The sequence below is a fragment of the Sardina pilchardus genome, chromosome 11, assembly GCF_963854185.1.
Source record: "Sardina pilchardus chromosome 11, fSarPil1.1, whole genome shotgun sequence".
NCBI lineage: Eukaryota > Metazoa > Chordata > Actinopteri > Clupeiformes > Clupeidae > Sardina > Sardina pilchardus.
Genome location: NC_085004.1, coordinates 23229353 through 23256818, shown reverse-complemented (window position 1 = coordinate 23256818; position 27466 = coordinate 23229353). Strand labels below are relative to the sequence as shown.

The 27466-nt window shown below is 46.2% G+C and overlaps 2 protein-coding genes across 7 annotated transcripts in view; both read right to left on the bottom strand.

Annotated features, from left to right (window-relative positions):
• The window catches only part of fhod1 (formin homology 2 domain containing 1), a 44889-nt gene extending 30200 nt beyond the window's left edge, over positions 1–14689 (bottom strand). For all 5 annotated transcript variants that reach the window (XM_062548488.1, XM_062548489.1, XM_062548490.1 and 2 more), the window contains exons 1-3: positions 14403–14689; positions 13271–13377; positions 10999–11063 (exon numbers count right to left, since the gene is read on the bottom strand). In XM_062548488.1, coding sequence (XP_062404472.1) covers positions 10999–11063; positions 13271–13377; positions 14403–14567 — 337 coding nt within the window. In that variant the 5' untranslated portion in view covers positions 14568–14689. The remainder of the gene's footprint in view (positions 1–10998; positions 11064–13270; positions 13378–14402) is intronic.
• A 497-nt stretch (positions 14690–15186) lies between these two features.
• rfx7a (regulatory factor X7a) overlaps positions 15187–27466 on the bottom strand; it is a 29323-nt gene continuing 17043 nt past the window's right edge. The window contains exons 4-9 of one of the 2 annotated variants that reach the window (XM_062549126.1): positions 27336–27461; positions 26418–26534; positions 24682–24766; positions 24175–24382; positions 23202–23503; positions 15187–22499 (exon numbers count right to left, since the gene is read on the bottom strand). In XM_062549126.1, the coding sequence (XP_062405110.1) occupies positions 18879–22499; positions 23202–23503; positions 24175–24382; positions 24682–24766; positions 26418–26534; positions 27336–27461 (4459 nt within the window). In that variant the 3' untranslated portion in view covers positions 15187–18878. Of the gene's footprint in view, positions 22536–23201; positions 23504–24174; positions 24383–24681; positions 24817–26417; positions 26535–27335; positions 27462–27466 lie in introns of those variants that run through there. The other variant, XM_062549125.1, reaches the window with a different exon arrangement.

Genomic DNA, 27466 nt, shown 5'->3' with positions numbered 1-27466 from the left:
TTAAGTGGTGGACACAGTTCTGTGTTCAGTTCCCGATATAAAAGAGAAAAAGGCTGGGCCAGAGAACACTGCAAGGCATTATTATGGCCATATCACATTCAGACTGACTGGGGCTGACCACATTCTTTTGTGCAATAAAAGATGCGTAATCCTGCAGGTGAATGGCGTTCCGTTTAGATGACCAAGAGGAAGTAATGCAGATAAGATTGTAAATTAAGACATTCAGGTGGCATTATGTAAACTGTAACGATACCAGGATAAGATATGAAATTCCAGAAGGATAAAGTCACATCATGACATCATTGATTAGATTATTAGATTAATCCTCCAGATATGTGCCAGTGTTTATAAAAATCACGTTCCTCTAATGGCCTTATAAAATGACAGTGATTATGTGAGTGAGTGTGTGTGTGTGTGTGTGCGTGCGTGATTGTGTGAGTGTGTATGTGTGCGTCACATGTGTGCAAGAAGGAGGAGGAGGAGGTCGGTGTCAGTGTGGTCAGTAATGAGACATCAGCACATTCTTGTAGAACTTGAGTCAGACAGGATGAGATTATCAGAAATGAGATGTTCCTTCTGCCTTCTTCAGTCCACCATCTCCACCCCCTGCTGTGCCAGGTCACAGGAACCAGAACGAGAGGACTGGACAATGCTGCCTGACCTGTAAGGCAAGCTCAGTCCAGACAGCTCCACAATGCAATGCCAAGCATCACAGACGGAGAGCTGAGAGATAACACGTTGAAAGTGGCTAATGAATGCACAACTCGACAGAGAAGAAAAGATTTCAGGTCAGTGACTTGCAATGCACTCGAGGGCCATTATAAAATCAATCAATCAATTACATGGCACTATGACTGGAATCTCAAACTGCCTGGGGGGACTAACTCTGAAACCACAGCCATGGCAGCATGTTCCTCTCAGACAGCTGCAAAGTCTGTCATGTCTACATCACTTTGGCAAAAGCTCACGAACACATGTTAATTGTCATATCCATATTGACGACTCCATCTGTATACATTTGAAAAAACACAAATTGTACCAAAGTGCTTGATCCAATCCAATTGAGATCACTCAATGAACTGGACACTTTTGAGATTAACTCCCAAAATGTCTCTATCCTTGAATATATTGGTAGCTTGTATGAGCAGCAAGCATCGGTATTTTGATGTGCCTCTTACTATAGTCCTGTGAGATTGAGAGTACAAAAGATAAAATGCTACAGGATTACAGACAGGATATTGCGTTTTTTTGTGCATCCCCAACTGAGAGATACAGTGCATTAGGAACATATAATCCCCCCTCTCTCAGCATCTCCCTTGTGTGTGAGCCTGTGAGGAGGAGCTGGGAGCAATAGCGGAGCGAGTGGGGGGGCAGGGGGGGCGGTCGCTCCGGGCCCACGGGTGCAGGCAGGGGGCCCACCATTGGCCAAATCTATCTTGCTGAATTGTTGTATTTAACGATGCTTATATGTACTGATTGCTAGATGCTACTAAAGATGCCGCTGGTCCGTAGAGTGCCCTCACAATGGGAGCCCGTCTGTCATGCCCTTAAACACTGCATAGCCCGCGACAGGCATTTCCCCTCTCACGCTACACTGGCGTGTTTTAAAAGCGAAACTGATGCACGACCTGTCTGGGTTTTATGAGGTAGCCTAGGCTACAGGTTGCATTTACCGTAGGCCTATTACAGAAAATCAAGTGAGTTAGCAAGATCTATATACCTATTTAGAGTCTGGAGCATACGCGTGGCAACAGCTGTCAGTTCGCATCGTAGTAGGCTGCGCCGATGAACATAAACGGTTAAAAAAAAAGTTCTGATAGCCTGGAAAGCCGCACACGGAAAATGTCAATGTCAATGTTGTTGTAAACACACGAAATATAGGCTACAACTTCAATAGAGACAAGAAGATAGGCTGTTGGCAGGAGATTGCCTAGGCCTACCTGTAACTCCTCAAATTATGCCCATTTTATTTAGGCTAATTAGGCTCTGCATACGTGCGTTTAATTGTGAGACATGCGTTTCATTTGGAACGGAGCGGCATGCCATCAAAAGCAGAACATTTGTGGTTTGTTTTGGGGTCTAATTTACTCTTACACTGTTTGATTATATTGCTTAATGTTTGGACTGATGGCCAATGCAATAAGAGGGTATTTGATGGTTCACTAATTATGTTTCATGTAGTTGAAACACTGTCGGGATTTCCACCGTTGTTTACGCACAAGGCAGTCAATTCATTCAACGTGCGCTGTGTTGGTTAAGTTATTGCGCAGCCAATAAATACAAATCCCGGCCATAACTTGAGATACCGTACGGTATGGCTACCTCTGTCACCAACACTTAGTGTCAGTGGAGTTCCTGCCTCGGTGTATTGCCTAATCTTGTAAAAACAACAACAACAAAAAAACAATAAGCCTAAACGGGCAAGCGTAGTGAAATTCAACTGTGAGAGTTTTGACCGGTAGTTTAGCCTACACAAACAATCTTGAATCGACATGAAAGAAAACAACATGCCCCAGCCAATAAGCACAACATGGAATGGCTTAAATAAAAACAGGATGTTGGGATAAACACCGAGTAGCTGGCAGGCGTAGCCTACCTGCAGGTGTACGGCCGTACGCATTGCGCATTGCTCAACAACGAGAGAAAATGTCCCGTGTGCGCGTGTGTGTGTATTCATAAAAAAATTGGCCTACCATAACTTCTCAATGCAGCACAGTATCCCATTAACTGCATGACATAGGCTACAATTTTCTGCAAAGTTAGTGAACACGTTAGGCTATCAAAGTCAGAAGTAGCCTAGGTCTATATGCACATAATTTGTTTGAGCAGCAGAGACAATACGTTACCCACGCACGCAGGCTCGCAAGACTAGGCCTATTTTTGTTGCTTTTTACGCGGCGATAGGCCTATTTGCTGTTTTATCGCCATAAACTGTTAAGCTAATTTACTAACTTAAGACTCATCATGGATGTAAACAACGAAAACAGAAAGGATGGAGGCAGCAAAGCTAGAGGCGTTATTTCAGATGGGCAAGAACAAGGTAGGGAATGGGTGTGCTTGTCAGAAAGCTACGTTAGTATAGTAGTACTCTAAGGCTACTTTTTAACGGACCATGCACGAACCTAACCGTGGAAAGGACAAATATTGTCAGCGCTTTGAAAGTCTTGTTGCGCGCGCGCGCGCGCGCACGCACGCACGCAGGGGGAGGGGCCCACTATAGGTCTTCGCCCCGTCTAGAGTGAACCATTAGCTCCGCCCCTGGCTGGGAGTCAGGGTAGGGAAGGCGGGAGGCATTGATTGACAGCCCCTTTTGTGTGAAAAATCAGTTTCCGTGTTTTTGGCTTCTTCGTTCTTCCTCCCTGGTGGTGGTGGGCCTCGTCGGTTACGGGTCCACATCAACATTCCTCTCAGTGTGAATCCCCGGAGCCATCGCTTTTAGTCTCCTTGGCTTCCTCGGCTTCCTTGTCAAACACGGCACCTCCAAAAGAGGGTTTCCTCAGTGAAGCGAACCAAAATAAACACATGCCGTTGAGTTTGCCTGGACAAAAGGTGCAAAAAAGTTGTCCCTGACCATTAAAGCAACACACAGGCAGACACCCTGTGGACAATTTTACTGGCCAAACGGATCAGGCAGCCCACCTAAAGGGTCACATAAAGACGCAAGTTAAAAGATACACTTAGCAGGAGTTGGGGTCAAAGGTCAGACGTCACATGTGTGATCTGTCAAATGCCCCAGGTGGTATGCTTTCAAGGTCAGGCCAGAGACCCACTGAAACATATCTACAAACACCCATATATGGACACATGTAAAAGCTCGCAACAGAGACCCGCATCATTAGAGAGAGAGAGAGAGAACATTCTTGGGAAAGAGGCACAGAGCCCCAAAATCTCAGCAGGCCAGATCAAAGCTCAGCAACCGTGAAGGAGCAAAAAGCCGTGGATATTAACATGTGAACAACAAGTCTTTTCTTTCCTCTGGGACAAAAAAAAAACCTCCACCACAAAAAAACAAGACACAAGATTCAACCAGGACGATTCCACTGCTCAAAGGTGCCTTTATGAAAATCCAACCGCTGATACTGGAGATACGTGCGGCCAAGCGGGCAGCGATTGGGGCCCGTGGGCGATGAGTCTGTGCCCGCTGCTGGGCATCTGGCAGTGCTTAGCTCGTGCGTTTGGTGGAGGCTGTGCAGATTGGCATCAGCGGCAGGCAGGCCTCTGAGACTAATAGTCCCACACACACACACAGATCCACACTCAGGTTCTCAGAATACAAAGAGAGCGCCGAGCAGCATACAATACCACTACACGTCTGGCTTCTCAAGAGGTTTCAAACTCAAGCCAGGTGTGTGTTTAACAGGCAAAAGTACAAGTGCATTGCATACACACACACACGCACACACACACACACACACACACACAAACACCTATGCACACGCAAGCATGCAGCCTTTCATGGCATTTGAGACTTTTTGAGTGTTGTTGATGAATCCAATGGGGAACAGGGTGGTGAGGAAAATGTCTGTTTTTAAGCTCATACACCTCCTGGCCTCTGAGCCAATGAGTACTACACTGGAGAAGTATGCTGTCATCAGAGCCAGCACTTTAATTTGCGATAAGCAGTTGGGCCTAGGTTATTATTTCAGACCAGCTCAATAACTAAACACACGGGGCAGGGAGTCTGGCAGAAGGAAAGAGAGAGCGAGGGAGGGAGGGAGGGAGAGAGGGAGGAAAAGCACACAGCGCGCAGGTCACACCTGACTGTCAATAAGCCAAGAGGTTAATGTGGTGTCTCAAGGCTTTTGGCAACCACCTCACAAGCAACCTCCCAGTGTGGTCTCACGGCAAAGATGCAGATCAGTGAACACAAATTTATGTCAAAGCTTGAATTTTTTTAATTTATGTCATAGCTACTTTTGAGGAGAGGAAAACATTCTCTATAACTGTAGAGAATTTATGAAGAAAATTATTTATGAGAACGTTTATAAGGAAAATTCTTCAACAAACCGCATTTGTACACAATTTGCTCATTTCTATCATACATTAATTACACGAATGACAGATGAATGATGATCATCCCGTATCACAAAAGCAAACACGGATTTAGCCCTACAAGGCTTCAACAGTGTTCCGAGGATAAACAACCTCTCAGTAGTACGGCACTAAGGATAACCTTCCATTCCTGAGCCAACCAGTCAAAGGCCACATAACAGCAATAATCATTAATGGCTGCCATGTCTGTGTGGCCACTTCCACGAGGTTACAGGGTGGAGGCCAGGGGACAACCAGGGTGGGATGACTCACGCCGCAAGGAGCGGAACCTCTTGAGTGTGTTTGTTGACGCATTGTCACCGAGGGCAACGGCAGCAGCTGACACATCAGCGGGGAGGGCGGCCGGGGCAGCAGCGAGTGAGTGGCGGCTAAGAGGAGGCAGGTGCCACCACCAGCCCGGTGGAGCAGTGTCTAGCGCCGAGACGCCAAATGCTTCGGCACTGACCACGCGTCTTTAGATAGCATTTGCCGAGGGGCTGTGGAACTCGGCCCTACGTCCACACATAGAGCTACATGTGGAGGCCAGCACAGCACCACAGACATAACAGTTTAAAGACCTATGGGAGGGGAGAAGGGGAGAAGGGGAGAAGGGGGGGTAACGGCTAATCCTAAAAGCCAACAATAACATGCCAAAGCATGGGCAACCTTGGGGGAACACGAGAGGGGAAATAGATGCCTGGAACACAGCACCGGCATCATGGAAAGATGTATTAAGGACTGAGCCACCCTGGCAGGACAAGGGTCTCTTCAATGCCCATAAGAGGCAAACGACATATGATGAGAGTGATGTGAGTCATTGAACAGAGAAAGGCAGCGGAGTCAGTGCCCTCCAAAGTGTCTCCAGAGATCCTCTTCCCCTCTCTGGAGAGAAGAGGTATGAGAAGACGTTCGTGCAGAGGATACACATGAAAAAACATCAGAGGGGGAAAAGACCAAAACACAGTGTTTGCATACAGGCACTGCGTGTACCCCTCTCCGAGCTCCACGACGGGAAGTACAAATTATAAATATCCGCCAATAGGAAGCGGCGGTTCGGCTAACCACCCTTGTCCCCAGGGACCAGTGGCTGCCAACGGCCGCCCTCAGGACAGGGGAGAGGCGAGCGGTATGGCCCAGAGATCTGGCCCCGGAGTGGGCAGACTCACAGGGCCCTTCTGCTGCCGTGGAGGCTTTTTCAACCTGGCTGCTTTTAGCACGGACCGTCCAAAAGCTCCCACTGCTCAAGCCACGAGGGGGGGGGCCGGGGGGGGGAGGGAGAACGCAACAGCAATGCAATCGCAATTCGATTTACATATCGTGGTGGAGCTAAACAGTGACGGTGTGTAAAGTCAGCCAGGAAACACACTACAGCTGACGCCAGTGGAAGGATTACTGAGTGTAAACACGGGAAGGGGAGAGAGAAGACAGAGGAATAGGGAGAATGACAGCAGGGTAAAGTTTATGGATGAGGGTAGCACTGGAGTGAAAAGTATGCATGTTGGCTGTACCTTGGCACCGACTGATACTGTATAGCTGTAGGTGAGAAAAACAAGGCCAATGTGCTATGTTCATAATCACAGAGACACAGCTCACTTTGACCTGGAAGGCTGCATTTATATGGAGCAAAGGAAGAAAACTAGCTGACTTCTGACCTATTTTCTAGCACAGCTAAGCTAATATGCTAGAAAGAGGTGGAAAAACAGAAGACTTTGCCCTGCCAAGAGGACCCAGATAGGGGCTAAGCATTTCCTGTTGGTGTGTTTACATGACAATGCATCATTTTAATGGCCTGTCGACGGGGAACACACTCTGCACTGCATTGGTCACAAGCATTACAAATCAACCCACTTGTGAATATAAATATTTATACAAATAAATAGTTGGACTGAGTGCTTATACAACTGAAAAGAGAAAAGTTGATATAATGATGATATATCTGCATCAAATGTATACGAGTCATTATTAGAGTCTGATAAGAAAGCAATAGAATTCCATTCATTCAATATGACAGGAAGCATTGAGCTCCACAGAACACAAAACAATACTTCAAAACTAGATTACCCCACCCAATTACCAACTACAGTACACACACACACACACAAGCATGCAAACACACACGCAAGCATACAAACACACACACACACACACACACACACACACACACACACACACACACACACACACACACACACATGCACACACGCACTCACAAACAATTATAACACACTAGCACTTAGGGCAGTATGAAAGCAGTTTGTACAATAATTACACTATCCTCTATAACAGTGCCATTAAGCCATTAAATACTTTTTCGTCTGAATGTTTCACAGCTGTAAGTTTTCACTGGAAGGCACCAAGATGATGTGGCAGCTACTGCCTGCGAGTGAGAGGGGAAACAAGTCCAAACAGCTTACTGACTACTGGCACCATGGCCAACTCATTGCCAGATCCCAAGCGGTTCTGTACCACAAAAGGGGGAAAATACCAAGAAAAAAAAAGGAGAAACAGGCTCATGTCTGAACAGACTGTGAGTCAACTCAGGACATGATTCTACACTCAAACACTTCATAAAGGCCTCGGCTCGCTGAAATTGTAGGCTATTCGTAAGAACCTTTCCTCTTTAGGCTTCCCACACAATGAGTCCCTGCGTATATGTGTAAAAACAGGATGGCCTCTGAGGGCAGAGGAGGACTGAGAAAGAGAGAGATAAGGCAAAAAGAGAGAGAAGGGAATGTCACTTTATCTCACTCTTACTCAGACAGGTTAGGAACACACACCCCAAGACTGCATCCTGCAAACACACTACAATCTTCAGATGTCAGAAAGACAGCGGGAAGAGGAAAAAACATCCTACTCCTTTGACCGTGACAAGGCTCGACACAAACAGCTTGAGATCTCCTTTAGGTGCATCATGGAGACTCTTCAAAGCAAATGAACTATGGCCCAGAAAACATGACACAGCACTGAGGGAGGGCCATGCTCTCCTTTATGAAAACATCACCTGTGCTGTGCAGCAGGATTAATAGATAAAAATATGACCAAACTGATGCGTTTTGTCAGCATATGTGGCAAAGAAAGACACATAGGACCATGTCGTTATGATGAGAGGAAGGAATTTTAGACAACGAACTCTGAAAGAAGTGCAAACAATAAAAAAAAGGCCCTCACCACACCAGAAAAAAAAAAAAAAACCATCAACTGCAATCTCTCCTACACAGCTGTCAAACTGAAATAGTCTGCACTAGACTACAAAGTCGCATAATGAATGTCAATCTTCAGCGGCAGTCCATGCTTTAATCCCCCTAAACTCAGTAAATGGTGCATTCTCCATTCTGCTTTGAGGTCCTGCCAACTGGCACAAGTGTTTAAAATGAGTATTTCCTTGCACCAAGGCCCATGTGATCACTCTATTCTTTTCCAGGACGGATGCACTTAGGAAGGACCCACGGTTTCGGACACACACACCTCAGAGAGTAAATGAACTAATCAAACCCCTCGGTGACGAAACACCAAGGCCAATAAGTGATGAAGTGATGTTTTCTGACGGAAGTTGAGGCAAGACCGGCGAACAGAGAGCAGCTTGTTCTGTTGCCGGGGCCTACAATAGAGGGGCGTGACTGGAAAACACCTCACTGCACTCCACTCCGCTCCACTTGGGAGGAAAACACTTACAGAGAAGCCAGCATAGGAAACGTAGATATGTGACTCATTTCGGGAAGGTTCCACATAAAACACAGAGAGGTAATTAGTGGTTATTATGACATTATGAGTGGCTTGCACCATGTATATGCAACAGTTTCCAGGGCTAACTAAACTAAAAATATCACATAACCACATGGGGTAGCCAGTCATGGAGGTCAGTTTATGGTAGTCAGTCATGAAGATCAGTTTAAGTGTAGGAATCTTACCCCTCAATGGCATACGAGAGCCTTTATCGCAAAAATGTAGGCAAGATCACTGACTGCACTCTAGACATCTAGTGAATGAGAGTGCTATTCAGAACATTACAAAGGAATGCAGAGCAGGTAGCTCTCTCTGGAAAGGTTCACATGGCTCCATTAAGCCAAAGAATAACATTGTCACCATGCCAGAGTAGAAAAGGTCTGTGACCTAAAAAAGACAGTGACTGAGGAAGGGAGAGAACCAGTCTATCCTGTTGAGCCATCGATCTATTTTCCCCACCTGACCTCACTTTCTTAGGAGGCCTTACCATCGCTTTCTCGCCTAGCACTCTCCCACACCTGCTGCCACAGAAATTAGCAACAGATGATTACACAAGAACGAAGAGAGGCACCACATGGAACACGATATGGGCACTTCCCAATCGACGCCCAACACCAAACAAAAACGAGCCTTGATCAAGAGAAAAGCCTAGACTATTCATTCAATATGCCATTCAATCCATTACATTGCTGCTGACTCACCAAGCTAACTACACGTTCGTCCTAACACAATGCTGTTGTGAGCATGCGGTTAAAAAGCACAGCTGTTCGGGGCTTGTGTGCCCACATAGCACAATGCTGTTGAAGTTGTTCTGGGCTTTCGCATTTCCTCTCTCTACCTGCTCGTCATATTTGCAATTCAAATATGTATTACAAATGACAGAAAGCTACTATTGATATCCAAAACAGGGAGGGTTACAGCCCCGCAGCATGCATTGGAGAGATGCTGCAGGCCTTATTTGGGCCCAGAACCACAATCTGGGCTAACTCCATGAAGAACTCCAACATGACAAGGGGGGGCTGGGGGTTACGCAATACTCTGTATAATCAGTAACATTTTGTGGGCTTATTATAGTTCTGCCCATAAACTAAAAAAAAGACTTTTCAGTCTACTTCGTTTGTACAGTACTGTGTGCTGCACTGATGCACGGCATGCCAAGGCTTGTTTGAGGCTGAAGTAAAGGAGATTTAAAAGCTCCACGAGGAAAAGAAGAAAAATGCCTCTGTATCCTGCAGGTCAGGCTATCAGTCCTGTTTATCAGTCAGCTTGTGTACATAATCTTAATGTCACCAACTAAGTCGCCGTTTAGAGGATCATGAATTTCCTGCTCTTCCTCTCTCAAGACTTAATTTGCAGTCAGCACAAAGTGAAGTCAATCAAACAAGCCACTATGGCCCTTGTCTTAACCACGAGGCATCGTATTCACATGCATAACTTGTGTAAATAGATGGATGGAAATCCTTCTATCCACATATAAAACAAAGACCGTTTGGGCTATAAGCAGGCCAAAATGCTACTTGTGCCACAAATGGAATTAATGATTGGATCATGGGGGGAAAGATCTGAATATGAGGTAGAAAATGAAGGAAAACCCAGAAGGGATGAAGGATCATTTTAGCATTTCTGGAAAAGTGAGCCACTTTCCTCTATCCACAAAGCAGTTGGCAAAAAGTGTGGCTTGAGTGGAAAGACACAAGACTTGGATGCTCTGACCTCAGCACAGCAGAGAGGCAGAGAGGAGAGGGATAGAGAGAGAGAGAGAGAGAGAGAGAGAAAGAGAGAGAGAGAGAAAGAGAGAGACACTGAAGTGTTACATCCTGCAACTTTTAAAGATGTAGTCCCCGATTCTGGCAAAACGTTGTCAACAGAGCTCAACAGCCAATTAAATAACACCCCTCGCTTCCATGCTCCTGAACCAATGTGTTGATTGGCTAAAATAGTTTACAGTTTGGTCTGAGCCATAATGCTAGCTTCCCATTTATAGAGTCAGATCTGTGAATGAAACGCTGGAATGTTCTTGAGCAAACAGAAATGAATGGACTGTGAGTGGAAGACTGTGAGCAGGTAGCTCAATCTGACTAAAGATTCTAAGATTGGTATCGTGGAGCATACATTCATTACATTGAATGCTGAAGGCACTGAATGCTGAAAAATATGGAAGTTGACCATTTAGCATTGTGTGCGTTGAAGATGATTCTGTGGGGTGTGTGTGTGTGGGGGGGGGGGGGGGGGGGGTACACTTACCTAGTATGGAGTGGACTCTCACGGAGAGCTGAGTCCGCAGAATCAAGATGGGCTTTTTTCCTTTCCTGTGAAAGGGCCAGAGAGAGGAGATCTCAGCACAAATGCATAATATTCTCACACAGAGAGACATCTTCACGGTGGGGTGGTGGTTGAGAGGCATTTATATTCTTTACAAAGAAATGACAGGGAGGCAGAGAAGAGCTTATGTGGAGGGCTAGACAAGACCATTGGAGATTATACTACGGAAAGTTTTGGTGAAGTCTGACACTGGTGGTATGGAAACTATGCACTATGACTGCAAAGGGCCTAAATCTGGACCGCTTCTCGTCAATGTATGTATTTATGAACGTATAGGAGGGAGTGAGGAGCGAGTGACTCCTACATGCATGTATGATGTGCAATCAGCACTTTCTCTCCATTTTCCATGTCTGACAACGAGTGACGTATTTCCTGCATGCAGAGCCCCCTTCTCCTCACTCGAAGGCCTCTGGCTTCCAGCTGTGACCATACTCTCCTAACTAATCCCCATACTACAGGGCTGCTATTAAAATATGTGTTTTCTTTCCAGTGATCACTGTGGTCATGGCGGAAAGCATTATAAATGGGGGTCCTCTTGGGTTATGTGTTGCATTTTCTGACAGAGCGACACCGATCCAAAGCAAACAAAGTTAAGAGCGCTTGAACCCTGAGATCTTTCTTCCTTTTGTGGACTATTAATCCCCCCTCCCCACCACCCCCTTCTAAAAAAAAGTTCATCAACATCATTGAGATCCCCTTTTTTCCTGTCTATGTGTTTATTTTTACAGCTTGACCGCTGGGTTGCATCTTTTACACTTTCTCAGCAGCCTCACTGTAGTCTGTGATTTCAATGGTTTATATGGGTGATATATACAGGATAAGGCCTCATAAGGCCTCTGGGGGGGTTAAAAATGTTCACAAGAGCAGAACAGGACACGTCTTTGTCACCGCGGGGAATTCACAGTGGCCCAAAGACGTTCAGAGATCTGAATCATGCACAAAGCATTCCACAATCATAAATAATTTCATTGTCATTCAAGTCTGATAAAAGCCTGCTGACCTGGAGATGTACATATTTACACAATCCCCCATTGATCTCAATGAGCACATCCATGCAACATGCAATATGTCTGCTTAAGAAATTCATTATTGAACAACACTGTAATTTTTTGACTGTGTTCAAACTTGATTTTTTAGGCACACTCCCCGAGGTGTCTCAAAAACCAACTGCTTCGGGCAACGTGTTGTCAGAGTCAGATGATGGTGACGGCGTGTGATTCAGTAGTTGCTGGCAGGCCTGGCTGAGGGCAGCCTTGTGAGTGGGAGATGTGATGTTATGTCTGTTTGGTTGAAGCGGCTTCCTGTTGCGAGGCAAGGGCCTCTAAATGATTCAGTGGTAATGGATACGGGTTCATAACTGCAGCTGGACAAGCGCTGAAGAACCGGTGCCCAGTCAGTCAGCAGGGCTTCTGCTTAAGTCCAATGAGCCGTTTAAGATGTCGCCATGATAAACAGGCAGAATGTTTCAACAGCACCCCAACAGGAGCCGTCAAACAGCGACCTCCTCTCTTTCCCGACAATGGACATCTGAGCTTAATAGGAAATGTAAAGGAAAACAATGCCTTCCTCCGAAAAGGGGAATTTCATAATCCACAGCTAATTTTAAACTTGCCTCTATTTATTCTAGGCTGTTTCTGTTTGGGGTAATGACTGTTGCTTGCTTCCTACCGAGGACTAAATGAGAACATTTTGTTTCACCCCAGCAACGTTAAGCGCTCAGCGCAGTGTTGAGAGAGCTGTGCGGGAGTCAGGTCAGTGTTGGGACTTGGGAGATATCGGTTTTATCTCTCAAGTCTTTCAACTTACTTAACAGGTTGTATGTGTGTGTGGGGGGGGGGGGGGCTTTTCACCCAGAGGTGTCAACTGACTCAACCTGATTATGACAACCAAAAGGTTAAAGAAGCTAAAGGCTCCCCCTCTACTCATCCAGGAACACTACTCTCTTCAGCACACTCCAGCTAGTTTCTCTACGGTTAAACGATATAAAGACAATCTATGTTTACTGAATGCTTACTCTTTCCAGAGAATTATTGTTTTCGAATTTGTTTTTCCTTAAACCACATATTGACCAGTTTACCTAAAGCCACCTATAAAGTCTGTAGATGGGGCATGTATGATACAGAACAGAGGGGATGACAGTGAAAAGGGGGAAAAATGCATGCCATGAGACAAGTGAGATGGAACAAACTCTTACTCGATCTCCTCGAAAAAGTGTTCCAGGTCATCCCGCTGTTCGGCCAGAGATAACTCCAGATCCAGGTAATTTCCATTGGGAGCCACCTGAAAGGCACACTCCTCCAACTACCAGATAGAGAATAGACACACGCAAGATACACAGATCACAGACAGATAAACAGACTGACAACCGGCTCCTATCGGTCTAAATGACAATACACAGGGCAGGGTAGGGCACCAGCACTATCACAGGAACAAAGAACTAAAAAAAACAAAAAAACATGACATGATTGTAAGTGTGGGATAGTAAAAGATGTTGAGACAAAATACAGGCCTATCCAATAAGCAACACAACCACGTTGGTAATGCCAGGTCCAACACACATGCACCCATAATAAGAGGGTGATTGAGGAGCCCATTCCAAGTGCTTATCTTCTGTTTACAGATCCCACCCTTTCCTTGAGTATTAACTCAATTTAGCCTTGAGCTACATTCAGTCCTACCCTGCGATTAGCATTCCTGCTGTAGGTCACTGTGTGGGATCCATCATCGGTATATGGGCATACCTGACATGCACCATATGCAAAGGAATTCCCACATCATCGGTTTAGCATGCTTTAACTTTAGGAATCTAGTCTGTGTCCAGTTTCCATTTCTTACTTCACTAGACGTGCCTGACAGACACTTAGAAATACTGAATTCCAACACTGTCAACAAAAATCTAAGGCTGACTGAGGTCCACTGCAACCTATTAGAGGAGCTCCCTTTATCTGTTTGATTTTGTTAGTGAGATCTTAACATCACAGTGTGGACATCATATTCGAATTTTGACAGCCTATGTGAATCCTCATAGCCTATAATCAAATGGCTGAGGGCATTTCGAACGAAAATCGTATAGGACTGACAGCTGCATAGGGTAATTGTATCACGAATGTCAGGCTTATCCTACGACTTAAAGCAATGTGTTTCGGAGTTTTTAAATTGTTCAAAGATGAAAGACCTAACAAATTGATGGCAATGCCGACTGAATGATGGTATCGATCCGGTATTTGATTTGGCACCTTGCAGAACAAAAGCTATAGGCTACAATTTTAAGAAGCTTTAGCTTATAATGTTTAGATGGCATACAAAAGAAGCGAATGAGACTTTACCTTCAGTGGTGCCTCCAATAGCTTGTGAACTCCGGTAATTTGTTCGCTAAGAGAAATATTTTCATAGAAATCGTATGGCGGAGGTCTTCGTGGCTCAGGAAAGTTTGTGCAAACAAATGGGTCTGAATCCTCCAGGTACTGAACTCGACAAGTTATCGTAGCCATGGCGTTGTGTGCCTAAATAGGCTGACTTGGAGTTTTTCGGTCTTAAGAAGTTGCTCCAAATGAAATCCAATGTAGGCTACACATCCATTTAAAAAAGAAGAGTGACAACCAGTTGACACACACCCCTGGTCCTGTCTGGAGTAAAATGAAACTGTCTGCCGCGAGGAGCGACAGACAGTAATAAAGAGCGCCTTCTCCTGAATGACGTCATGAACTAGGGAAATGAAGCAATGTGACTCATGGAAATAGCAACAGAGCAGACCTGAAGCTGACACACAGCAAATTCTTCTTAAAACATTTCTCAACCATGTGCTTAGGACAATCTATAAGGTATGAAAATTAATGTGAAATGCAAACTCCAAAGTTGCAGCCTATTAATGATGCTACATTTTTACAATGCTTTACCTGGGGTGTCAACGTCTCTTTTAATTGTTTCACGGTAATGTGAAGTAACTTACAAGGCTAGCCTACATAAACAGTGCGGGTTGTAAATGTCTAAATGTAAATCATACAAGACGTACAATAACTTACAGTCTATATCGCCGCCTGCTGGTAAGTCATCAAAATAGACTATGAGTGAACACGACCAGAGAAAAACAAGCAAGAGTCACACAATGAATTCAGGTACTTACAAAAGTTTATTGGTTTTTAAAACCACTTAAAAAATCTCATCAGTGAGCACTTTCCATAATATTAATAATAATAATAAAAAAGACATTGCTGAAATGCTAGAGCAACATTGTCAAACTACTGTACGGTCAGCTGTACACCAGACACAAATACATGGCATGGGACACATTTTCTACAAGTCCTAGCGAGGAAGAAGGGTTTGAGAATTCTACAAGGGTCAGTGAGAGGTACAGCATTGAAGTAACGGTTGCTGCTCAAAATTTGTCTTCATGTGTATCCAAACATCAGTGCTTAAATTAATGTTGTTGGTTAAAACAAAGGAAAAGAATACAAAAAAAAAACAAAAAAACAATGAAACTTCTTCACATACAATGTTGACAGATAAAAGATAAACAAACATCAACAGAACCAATTAAAAATGAACAAGGATAATTCCTCAGAATTAGTAAACATCAAACAATGCAACTGTGAGTAGCTATACCTTTCTGACAGATAGAACCTGGCCTTGTAAGCATATGAATATTATGTACAATATAATTCTACAAACATGCACATTATAAAATCACTAAATGAACATGGTGTCGGTTTTCCTGAACAGCTTTTATCCCATTCTTATTTCTGTTTTTACTTCCTTTAAAGTTATTCACATTCTCACGTATGAGAAGTTAGATAATGCTTTATCTCACTGAGATTAATGCACATTGCTACATAAGACAATTGACTATCACATTTTGATGACACTTCATTTTTAAGCTATTTTTGAAGTTCTTCAAAAATATTTTTTGGTGGGCTCCAATCGCAGCTTTAGTCCTAATAAGTTGCCCAAGTGATGGTTCATAAATAAATCAAAGATTTAGTGCAATAAACATGAACCTCAGAAGCCTGTAGAAATCTAAATGGAACTTTCCAGTGTCTAATGAGTTTTTTTTTCCTTTTCATTCGTCACAGAAAGATATGCAACCTGGTAATATATGGTAATACTTCTTGTTAATAAACCATGCTATATTCACTCAAAGTACTCTCTTCTGCAAAGACAGGTCACTAATCAATCTCAATAAGCCACACATAATATTAAAACAAAACAAACAAACAAAAAAAAGAAACACACGCACACATATTTTCTGTACATGAATAGGGACCAGGTATGAATACATACAGCACTTATAAACCAACTCCTGATCCATTACTACCAGTATAGTGTCAGTGAAGGTGCTTCGAATCACCATCTGTAATATTCATAGTGTATACAGTGCAGTCTCTTCAGGTGCAACTTTTAAAATTATTTACACAAGGTAAGATTCAATATGAAGAGAACAGTCAGCCAATTACAAAGTAAAACATTTCATTTTGCTACATTGGTTTCTTTCTAAACCATAACAGTAGTGTGGTTTCCAGCTTACTTGTCAATAAGATAACCCAGTGCTAAAGAGAAAGTTGCTTGAGCTGCAAAGTACAAATACCGATCCGAACACCTCAGATTTAACAACAATAAAAAGGGTTTAACACAATGACCACCGGGGCCATTTTAGCAAGTATCAGAACAACATAAAATCTATCGGCAGAGGACATGGACCCTCTTGATGATGATTTGATCTTTTCTATCCAATTGAATGGTTTCTTTGGTATGGACATAAGGCTATGAAGGCATACAGTCCACAATAACCACATGACTTAGTAGCAGATTGTGCGTCTTGATCATGATATTTTCAGGCACAAACTCAAATGTCTGATTTACCGTTAACACCAGGTTTTTACCTCATTTCCAGCCAAAAATTTGCAAAAAATCTTTCAATTACTACCTTTAACAATGCCTTGTACCTTCAGTAGGTATTTGTACTGAAAGCCTTTCAATTTCACGTCACATCTCTTCTTTTTTTTACAAAATGAAACTACATTAGAGGATTCAACATTTGATCAGCTTTTTAGAAATAATGAAAATACAAAATACATATCAGATTGAGAAATGTATAACAAACCAATAAGTTACAAATTCCTGCAGCCACATCACTAGACGAGCAGCTGTATCATGAAAATAAAAAAATGCATAGTTTCAAAATGAATAATAAAAAATGTAATCCATTATAAAATATTTTCCCCAAAATGTACAGTTGTGACTAGAGCAATATGTATGTAATCCACTTTGGTACTCTGATGGCATATTTTCAACCCAATATATCTCTTCTCCCTTATAGATTATTTTCCCTGTGTAACAATTGCAAATGTTTCAGAAAGGGTTTAACAGCCATTTTGCATAACTCTACAATATCAACCATGTCAATCTCTTCTTTTGCCTCACAAAATATTTAAAGCTGAGTGGTTGTTCTTAAATATGATCAAACTGAGGTGAATTTGGTAAAGTTTTGTAAGATAACAGAACAAATAATAATCGTCAACACAGCTGTTTTAACAACTGTTAGGAGACAAATCGTACTAATTACTATATATCAGTCTATTTCAAATTATACCCTAGAAACCCTGAGATAAAACATTGGGATGATCAATGCCAAAAGGCAGTACTACATAATTCAATTCCGCCTTAATATTGTTCTTCCATTTCTGGCACCTAAGCTATAATGTATACAGCATTGTTATCTAATTCAAAAAGTGCTTCTTTTTTTTTTATAAATCTGGAGATCACAACAGAGATAAAAAGCTATACTGACCTCTTCTTCCGCTCTAGAGATTAAAGTTGCTTGTTGCATAATAGAGTACCTATGTATTTAGGTAGTGATTGATTCTTTTCTAATTTGTCTCTTGCAGTAATATTGCATATAATTTTAGATATCTACATACATCGAACAAAGAGGCAGCACAGACCACGGTGAAATTTTGTAATTAATCATTTTTGAAAGCTGCCAATAATGAACTGAGCGAATGCCATTTTTGACAAAGCTGAATATCCTATGTAAGAGATGGAATTTAACAGTGCTCCATCAGTATTATGGTGTTCCCTTTTTAATTTGTTTTCCAGTGACTGCAAGAGCAAAAGTGGTCCAGACTATTTGCATTAGACCAGCTTCCCTTGTCACATCTGGTCTTAATTCAATCTTCTATCAATTCCAATCTCAATTTGGGAAATGCCACTATGGTCATATTAATATGTACCCTGTACATAAAGACAAAGTACAACAGGTGCTGACTAAATTTAGCTTGAGTACATGACTTCTCTGCTTTAGAGACATGAACGGTTGTTGTTCATGATAGCATCTGTCTAATTTTGATCTGTTCACAACTATGAAAACCCCCTAGGTGTAAACAAAACAACAAATAGAAATGCAGATAACTATGGTAGTGCAGACGTTTGGCCACTCTAGGACATACCCTTAACACAATATGTCCACAAGAAACTCTTCATCGTCGTCATCATTATCATCATCTTCATAGTCTTCCTATGACCTCAAAAGCCAAGCCTGAAATGAATGTGACAGCACAAGCAATAAGCTGTGTGGCACCAACAGTTTTGTGAAAGAGAACCAGCATACTTGAAAAAGGTGTTAATTTCTGTTCAGCCTGGCACTTAGTCTAAATAAATGTCAGCATTCCAGATACTTGCAGCAGTGTGCTATACAATGTTTTTTTTTTCCTGTGTAAAATTACAAAAACAATTTCAAAAAAACAGAAACATCAAAAAACATAACAATTTTCCAAATTATACAAATATATGTATATTATTTATAAACATTAGCCCAACATTTCTACTGTGGTCTGGTCTTTACTTTCCAACCAGTCAAACCCAGTAGAATTCACAGTCTCGCTGCAAATTTGTTGGAAGAGTGGATCATTCTTCAATTCCTCCAGTGTTGAGTCCTCATACTGCCCCTGTTGCTGATTGGGGTCGAACAGGAGATTGGCGTCAAGAGTGTTCAAGTCACTGATGCTGCTGGAGAGGTCAGACGTCAGGCGCATATTGTTGGAGAAATCGGAGCCTACGGTGGTATTAAGCTCTGATGTTTGGCCCGCCATTCGAGAGCCCGGGTTGAGGCTATCCTCCCCCAGGAAGTCCTTAACTGTGCTGCTGAAGTCTAACTGCTGCTGCTGCTGCTGCTGTTGCTGCTGCTGCTGATGCAGCATCAGAGACTGATTCTGCTCCTGTTGCTCCTGCATCTGCTGTTGCTGCTGCTGCTGCTGTTGTTGTTGCAACCCTGACATTGACTGGCCGACTCCACCGCCGACAGCAAAGCTGACCTGCTCTCCCCTGGCATTCTTCATGAGGTAGCCGGGCTTCTGGAACTCGTACGCTGGCGGCGCTGGGCCGGGCGAGACCATAGCCTGGTGGTTGGCACTGCCAGGGAAGCCGGTGGCGGCAGAGGTCTCCAGGATCTGCGTGAGGTTCATACGGGCGGTGTAGTTGGAGGGCAGGTTGTTGATGCCGAGTCCCCGTACGGCCTCGTCGCCATCACCGTCCATCTTGTTCAACAGCACGCTGGTGATGTTGTTCTTCCCAGGGCCGGCCTGCTGCTGCTGCTGCTGCTGCTGATGCTGCTGATGATGATGATGGTGCTGCTGCTGGGCCATCTGCATGGGCAGGACTTCTGTCTGCATCATCACGTTCAGCGGCACCGACTGGCTCCGCTGAGCCATGCTGATGCTGGTGCCGCCGACGCCCATCTCTCCGTGGCTGTTGGCGAAGATGTTCAGCACTTCCGGAGTCACGGGAGAGTTGAACGGCGACACGACGGACCGAGGGACGTTAGGCATGGCGCCCACCCCGACCGCCGCCGCTGCCGCGGCTGACATGTTCCCGCTGAGGTTCCTCTGGCGCACCGCAGGGCTCACGCTGCGGCACCGGAACGTTCCGCTCGAGGAGGTGGACGTGCCCGTTTTGTTGTCCAGCGGAGCGGGCACAGCAAAGCCCTCCTGTTTGCCGAGATTGGACATGCTGGCTACCTGCTGCTGCACCGGGGAGATGGGCGTCAGGCGGCTGATATGCGTGTCGTGATGCCTCACCTGAGTCTGATAGGACTGGCCAGGGATGGCGAAGGCATGAGGCTTTCGGAACTGGTCATCCACCAAGTCCTGGTAGCTGGGGAGAATGCTGATGCTGTTGTTGGACGTTCCTCCGCCGCTGTTGTAACCGTTGTTCATCCACTCCAGCTTGGCCTTGTCCGGATGGGTGGCCATGGGCCTCTGCATGGGCTTGACCGGGCTGCTGGACACAATGCTGCTGTCGTGGTAACCGGTGATGCTGGAGTTGATGGGCGTGAACGCAAACGGGTTCCTGCACTCCACGGGACTCGGCGGGACGCTGCTGCAGTTGGAGTGCGGCGTGCCGATCGGCGTCTGACGGCTGCTCCCCAGGGCGCTGTCCACGGGCGTGCTGGGGGCCACGCGCGAGCAGGGGCTCTCCCGGGTGAAGCTGTGCGGGCCCCCGACCATCTCGGAGGTGGGGGTAGGGGTGGGCGTCGGGGTGGGCGTCTGGATGGGAGTGGTGCTGCCGTGGGCCGAGCTGTAGAACGGCGTGCTCGTGTGGTGGTGCGGGGTCATCACCGTGCCCTGCATGGGGACGGCTTGGCCCTGGCTGCTTCCCATGTCCACACAGCCGCCGACGGACTGCATGGCCTTCATCTGCTTCATCTGCTCCTCCATCTGGACCAGCTCCTCTACGATGCTGTCCTGGGTCATGTCATCATCATGGAAGGGGAAGGAGGAGAAGTCCATGTTGGACGGGGGCCCTCCTCCAAAGTCCATCATGCCAGGCTGCACCTGGCCCATCTGGGCAGAGTTGGGGGTGTGGCTCATGTGGGAAAGGGCTGTCTGTTGCTGTGGAGCATGTTGTTGTTGTTGTTGTTGTTGTTGTTGCTGCTGTTGTTGTTGTTGATGTTGTTGCTGCTGCTGCTGCTGTTGTTGCTGTTGTTGCTGCTGCTGCTGCTGTTGCTGGACAGCCTCCATATGGCTTTCTTCCCACATGGCATTCTTCAGCTCGTTAACAGCTGAAGAGTCCAGCATGTCCGCATCAGCAGTTATGGCTTGGGGATTATTCATGTGTTGCTGCAGCAACACCTGCCCAGCAGAGGCACTCCTGGTAGGGGTCGCCATGCTAACAGTAGCGCCTCCACATTTTCCCTGCTGTCCCATCATGGGGTTTTGCTGGTGTTCGGCAATTGTCCGGAAGCCACCGTTTCCGGCAGGGGAGTCGGAGAGGGACAGGATTCGCGTAGGGGTCGCCGAGTTCATCCTCACGGTGACTCTGGCGGTGGCGGCGCTGGCGGGGGCACTCTCGGGCCTGGCTGGACCTCCGAGTCGAAGTCCTCTCTTCACGGCGGCGCCAAGCATCGGCTTGAACCCTTCGGGCGCTCCGAACGAGTGCTGGGTGATGAACACCTTCTTCACAGGCGTGGGGCTGGACTCGGGGCCCAGGCGCTTGCGGGGGCTCCTGGCGGCCAGGGCGCTCTCCTTGGGCGGGCTGGTGGTCACGGTGGCGCTGGACGACGAGGGAGCAGTGCTGGTGCTCTGATTGGCGATGCTCAAAAACAAAGTGCTGTCGTTATTGTTGTTTGAATTATTGCTGCCGGGCGCCATCGTACCCCCTCCCCCGCTGAGCGGGGTCTTGCCGTTATATTTGGTCCCAGATAAGAGGTCTAATCCTGGGTTGGGCTTGGCGAGAGGGGTGGGCACACTGGCGGCCCTGGGCACGACACCCCTTTGCAGCCCAGCTGGTTCCTGAGTCGCACCCGATCTGGCAGTGCCGCTCAGGGCTTGGCCACCCTGCTTTATGGCTTCGAGCTCCGTCTTGCCGTTGGTGGTGGACGCGGTGCCGGGTGGCTCGCCCGACCGCACCACCGAAGACAGCATTGGCACGGCGGACCCACTCCGGACCTGCGGACTGGGCCTGTGGTGGTCCTCGAGGAGGCCGGGGCCAGCCAGGCCAGCGGAGGCAGGTCTTAAGGAGGTGCTGGTGAAGCCGGCGGCGCCGGCCATGGCGGTGGTGGTGGTGGTGCTGTAGCCGCCGCTGCCTCCGCCGCCGCTGCTGGACCCCAGGGATATGGCTGTCATCTTGACCACGTTGACCGAGCTGACGTGCGGCGTTGGCATAACAGTCTTGATGGGGCTGTTGGTGATGAGGAGCGTAGGCGGCGAGCGCAGGGTGAGGGCTCCGGTGGCCGAGGGCTTGGGCAGGATCTGGCGGTGGCGAGCCGAGCGGTCTCCGACTGGACTGGCGGGCACGTTCTGGGGGGTCTTGGGGGACTGTTTCACCTGCTGCACAGGGGTCACAACCTGGAAGTTGACCGGCAGGACTTTCCCCTCCGACGATGACATTGGCACAGGGCTGGGGGAGGTCATCAACTGCCCACTCCTCTGTACCTGCAGGGACCCAGAACGAAAACTCGTCTCATGGGTCTGACAACAACAGAGACAGTACAAGCACATTACGTGTGATGCATGTGACAAGGCAACAAAGTGACCACTACCACACGGATAATCTTGAGATTATTATGAGTGTTGTCTGTAGGGGGCCACCGATTTGGAGCAGGATTGATGATGGCCTCAAGGTGTTGCCCTTTATCTCCAACTTTAAGAGACAACTAAAAAATAATCTCTTAGTAACCTAATAATCTAATATAAAACTGCTTCTTCATGGACTGCTGGGATGTATGTGCATGATTGTATGTGTATGTAATGTTACAGGTAAGTATGTATGTTAAGTGTTTTGGTGTACTATGTACGGTACGCATCTATCCATCACCATCTCCTTATTGCACTGTGTATTGACTGCACCACTACCCTTTCATGACCTATTGGCCCCCACTTATAAGCTTTCCTAGCTTCCTTGGGGGCCCCATTCCTTCTACCCGTTTGATTCTGTACCCCTACTGTATTATTGTAATTGTAATGTTTGAAGTGGTATTGTGAATAAACTCAACTCAACAACAAAAAAAAATGAACACAACCTGAGACAGGATACATAGGCTTAAATCTGTTGACAAAACAGTTTGTGTTTTCAAAATCTGTTCACTTAAAACGAAACCAGCTTCAGTATGAGGGAGGTGTGTGGAGCCAGCTTACCGTGACAGGGCTGGGCACAGCAGCGACCATGATGCCAATGGTGGGCTGAGGAGAAAGGAGAGCCGGGCTGCCGCAGGGGATGGCACCGACAGCCCCGGGAGTGGCGCTGTCTGCCCGCCTGGCGTGGGCCTCGCCGGGGAGAGGGGAGTGCAGCTTCTGCTCCTGCTGCTTCTTCTGGATCTTGCGCTGGAGCTGCTGCTTGGCGTCGATGGAGGGGGACGGGAGCGTCTTCACCTGCGGCTGGAAGGCGTGCGCGTCTGCCATGGGCACAAATGCTGAGGTCTGCAGGGGAGTCTTCACGCCTGCAGAGACAAACGACACCGGAGAAGAGTTTGGTCATTACAAGGCAACACTTTACGGTCACCTCAGCCAAACAAAATACGTTTCCTGTTATAATACATGAATCATAAGCAGTGTGTGAGTGTGTGTCGGGGGTGGAGGGGGGGGGGGTCTCTATATCTTTACAGTATATGAAAAATGTACTATACAATTAACAATAAGTTTTACAGTTTACTACAACAGCCTCTTTGAAGCTGCTACTTGAAAATACCATAACACTATCCATCTCTACCAACCACTGTCATTTAAAACTCAGTAATCAGGCCAATGTCATGTCCTCAGGAACCACATAAACAGTGTATGGATTGCAGCGAGAGTTAAATGCCTACAGGCCATGTGTCGACTAAAAATATGAGAGGTGATGCACTTGGCCACTAGGGGGAGATCTTTCTCCCTGGAATTGGTGACACCAGTCTAAACACCTTCCCTTCTCATGTCTTCCGCTTTGCTGTGTATCTGTTGATCATACAACGCTCTCTGTCCATCTAGTTTTCCTTTCAGAGAACAAAGAGGTGCAATCAAACTATTTTAATCAAAGTAACCGCTGAAAATTAAAATGGTTGCTGACCATTTTAACGTGACCGTTGACCATTACGCCTGTTGTACGTAACAACAGCCCTGGGCCGGACCATACCTGAGGGTGAACCAGTCATAACAGTCAGGGCTGCCATCGACTTGGTGCCAATGTAGTGGCTGTTGAGCAGGAAGCGAGCCAGGTCCTCCACGCTGTCAAACTGCCGGTTCAGAACCTTCTGGGCCCACTCGCACACCAGGCCGCAGGCGGCCGAGCGCACCTCCTCCTCCGCCGTGGCCAGCTGGCCCGACGACTCCAGCACTTCACACTGACACAGAAAAGAGCGGAGGTGGACACACAGACATGCATACATTAACTTACAGCAAACATGGACAATCTTGTGATCAAAGATTTAACCCTTCTTTTTTTTGTTGGTGCTTAGGGAATATGTACACAATGACCAGCCTGAAAACATGACCAAGTTCCTTCTGAATTTCAATTTCACAAACTAAACAATAACACGTCCCAATATAGACACAGGCTACCACTGCCAATGTAGGCACACATACACAGACAAGGAGACGGCATCTTTATAGGACTTGGAGAAGTATACTTGAGGCCACTTACCCCATCACCTGTTTTGTGTAAATCTAGGTTGGGCAAAGAGGGCATATGAACAAAGGCCTTCTTCCTCAGTCCACTGTAGCAGTACGTGAGAAAGGGTTAAGGAAAAGAGTGTACACACATGCAGACATATATCACTAACTCGCCAACTGTTGACATGCCTGAACACCTCAAAGGTATGCTTGCCTATATAGTTATTAACATATGCAGACGCAGCATGGGCATAAGGGTAATTAGAGTGAGCTCAGATCGTAAATCCTTGTGTGTTGATTCAGCTCTGCAACCCACATACATTTTTCCATGCGTGACCTGAAACAATTTCATGAGATTTGAGGAAGGGGGACCTTGTGACGAACGGCGAAGGACTAAAATCTCTGAGAGGATCAACACACGCACGGCCGTCCCCTCTGAAGCTGCTGGCAGGGTCTTCACACTCTCAGCTGCAAAAGCTCTCACCACACCGGCCCCTCACTTCACTAATCCCCATAGCCCAAAGCCCATCTCTTCATCTCACTTTCTCTCACACACGCACACACACACATACACACACGCACACACACACACACACTCTCACTCACAGAGAGAGAGGCTAAAACTCTTTCATCTTTCTGTTACTGTGGAGGTATAAACCATCTTTACCACAACCTACCCCGGAAAACAATCCACACCTAAAAACAATCAACCACAAAATGCACTGTAAACTTCAGGGGAAATAAACCTACTTCCAAATCGACTACAAGGAAATAGCTACTTCGTGCGACGCTAAACCTAGCCAGGCCAGCAGACACCTCATGTAGGCCATTCCTATCATGTTCATCGCAGGCCTCTCGGCTACCCTTTGACCTATTTCTGTGTCTGAGTGTCACTTCACCACCTAGTGCGACACAGCACTTCACATTTCAGTTGATGTTCTTGGATGTACTTCCAACAGCACACACACACGCCAAACCGCTCTGCTCTTCTCTGCTCTGTCTGAGGACCTCGGCAGCTGCCGAGTTTCAATTTCAATTCCTCCGATCGGGTCATCAAATATTGCCCATTAAGCAGCTATCACCAGTATCAACAGTCTGAGGGAGTAGCGAGAGCGATGAAAACCGTATTCCCCAAAGTGAGTAACACAATAAACACTTTATTCTTCAGGGTGCTGGAGTAAGAATAGCAGAGCATTCCCAAAGCTCTCTGAGATTCTTATGCAAGCTCAAACTCATGACGTTCTAAGTTGGTGTTATTTACTTGAGGGGGCTCATATAGCATTTCGGTTGCCTATGCAACCGTCACAAACAAACAGCGTCTGGGCTATTTCAGATGGGCACCACTACGAACCTCAAAAATAAAAATGTACATGTACACATGCACTTTTAACCCCGGGATCATCTGAAAACGTCCTTCTCAAAATATAACAGTCACCACGTAAACCATCGTGTGATATTTGCCAACGGAAAATCCCCCCCTCGGTGAGATTTACGCCACTTGTTGTGATCTTCCAGCCTTGGGACGTTTGCCGGGGCAGAAAAGGTTCCTTGAAGGGCAAACCCATTTCGATTGTCCCGTAAGTGGCCTGTCCCATCTCTCCCTGGCTCTGCGCTCAAAGCCCTTGCCGCTTTATTTGATTTAATTTGGCATCTATATTTAGAGGTGGTATGAACTACAACAGCAGATGTTCGGTACCCCCTGCCCCCCTCCCCCGATCTCCTCCCACCACAGTCCCATACAAACAGTTCCAGAGAAGACAAGGATATTTTGATTTGCCCCTCATGCCCAGCCGGCGTGCCTTCATGTTGGGAAAGACATTTTTCATGATCTTTCCGAAGTCGGCGGCACTGAGGGGGTGATAGCTGAGATTGTCACAGTAGCTCCTGTGAAAAGACAACACACACGCACACACAGACACACACACACCAGACACACATAGAGAGACATTACAACTCCTGATGGCATTTGTCTGGATTCCAGACACCACACAAAAAGTAAGTGTCCAATAAAAGCTGTCTAGGAATGAGATCACATGAGGAGACAGTATTAAAGACTTCAGCTAAGTGAGGCTTCTCCAATAGTCATGATAAGGAATTAATGGATATTGAATGGGGATGAATGGGAAGTCAGGCTGGCCCCTTATGTAACGGTGACACAGTCGACATGCTCAAATGTTCCGCTCTAGTATTACAAACATATGGTGCGCGACTTTTCCCATGCTTCCAGTGGCTATTTTTGTGCGAGCTTTTGCTGACCGCCACAGTGAGGGTGCCTCTGGTGTCAAATAGGTACAGCACACCTGTCCTGTTTATGGCAGCTCTCATTTTCAGGTCTTGACAATTCATTTACAACTTGCACATCAAAGCCCAACAGCACATTAACACGCTGTGAAATATTAGTGTACATTACAGGAATGAAATACCTACACGGATATATAAATACATAACATAAATTGCGCTTCTACAATTTGACCTTAATGAAAACAACTTTGACTATAAAACTATGAGCTGATCTGACTGCTCTGGCTAGCCGGTGTGAGGCTGGTAGATTCTCCTGCATCGCTGATCTGGACCCCCTGCTGGTGGTGCCACTGTGCTGACCAAAGATTCCAGAACAGAGCTCTGTTCTAGAATCTTTGCTCAACATAATTATCCGGCCAGAATCTTTGGCGCTGACCCACTCACTTGTACTCGTCGTAGACCTCCTGCTTGGGCAGCGAGGTCTCGGGGTGCTCCTCCAGATGATGGCGGATCCAGTTGAACGCGTGCATCTGCTGGGTGCGACTGGACGACATTGAGTTCTGCTCACTGCTGTG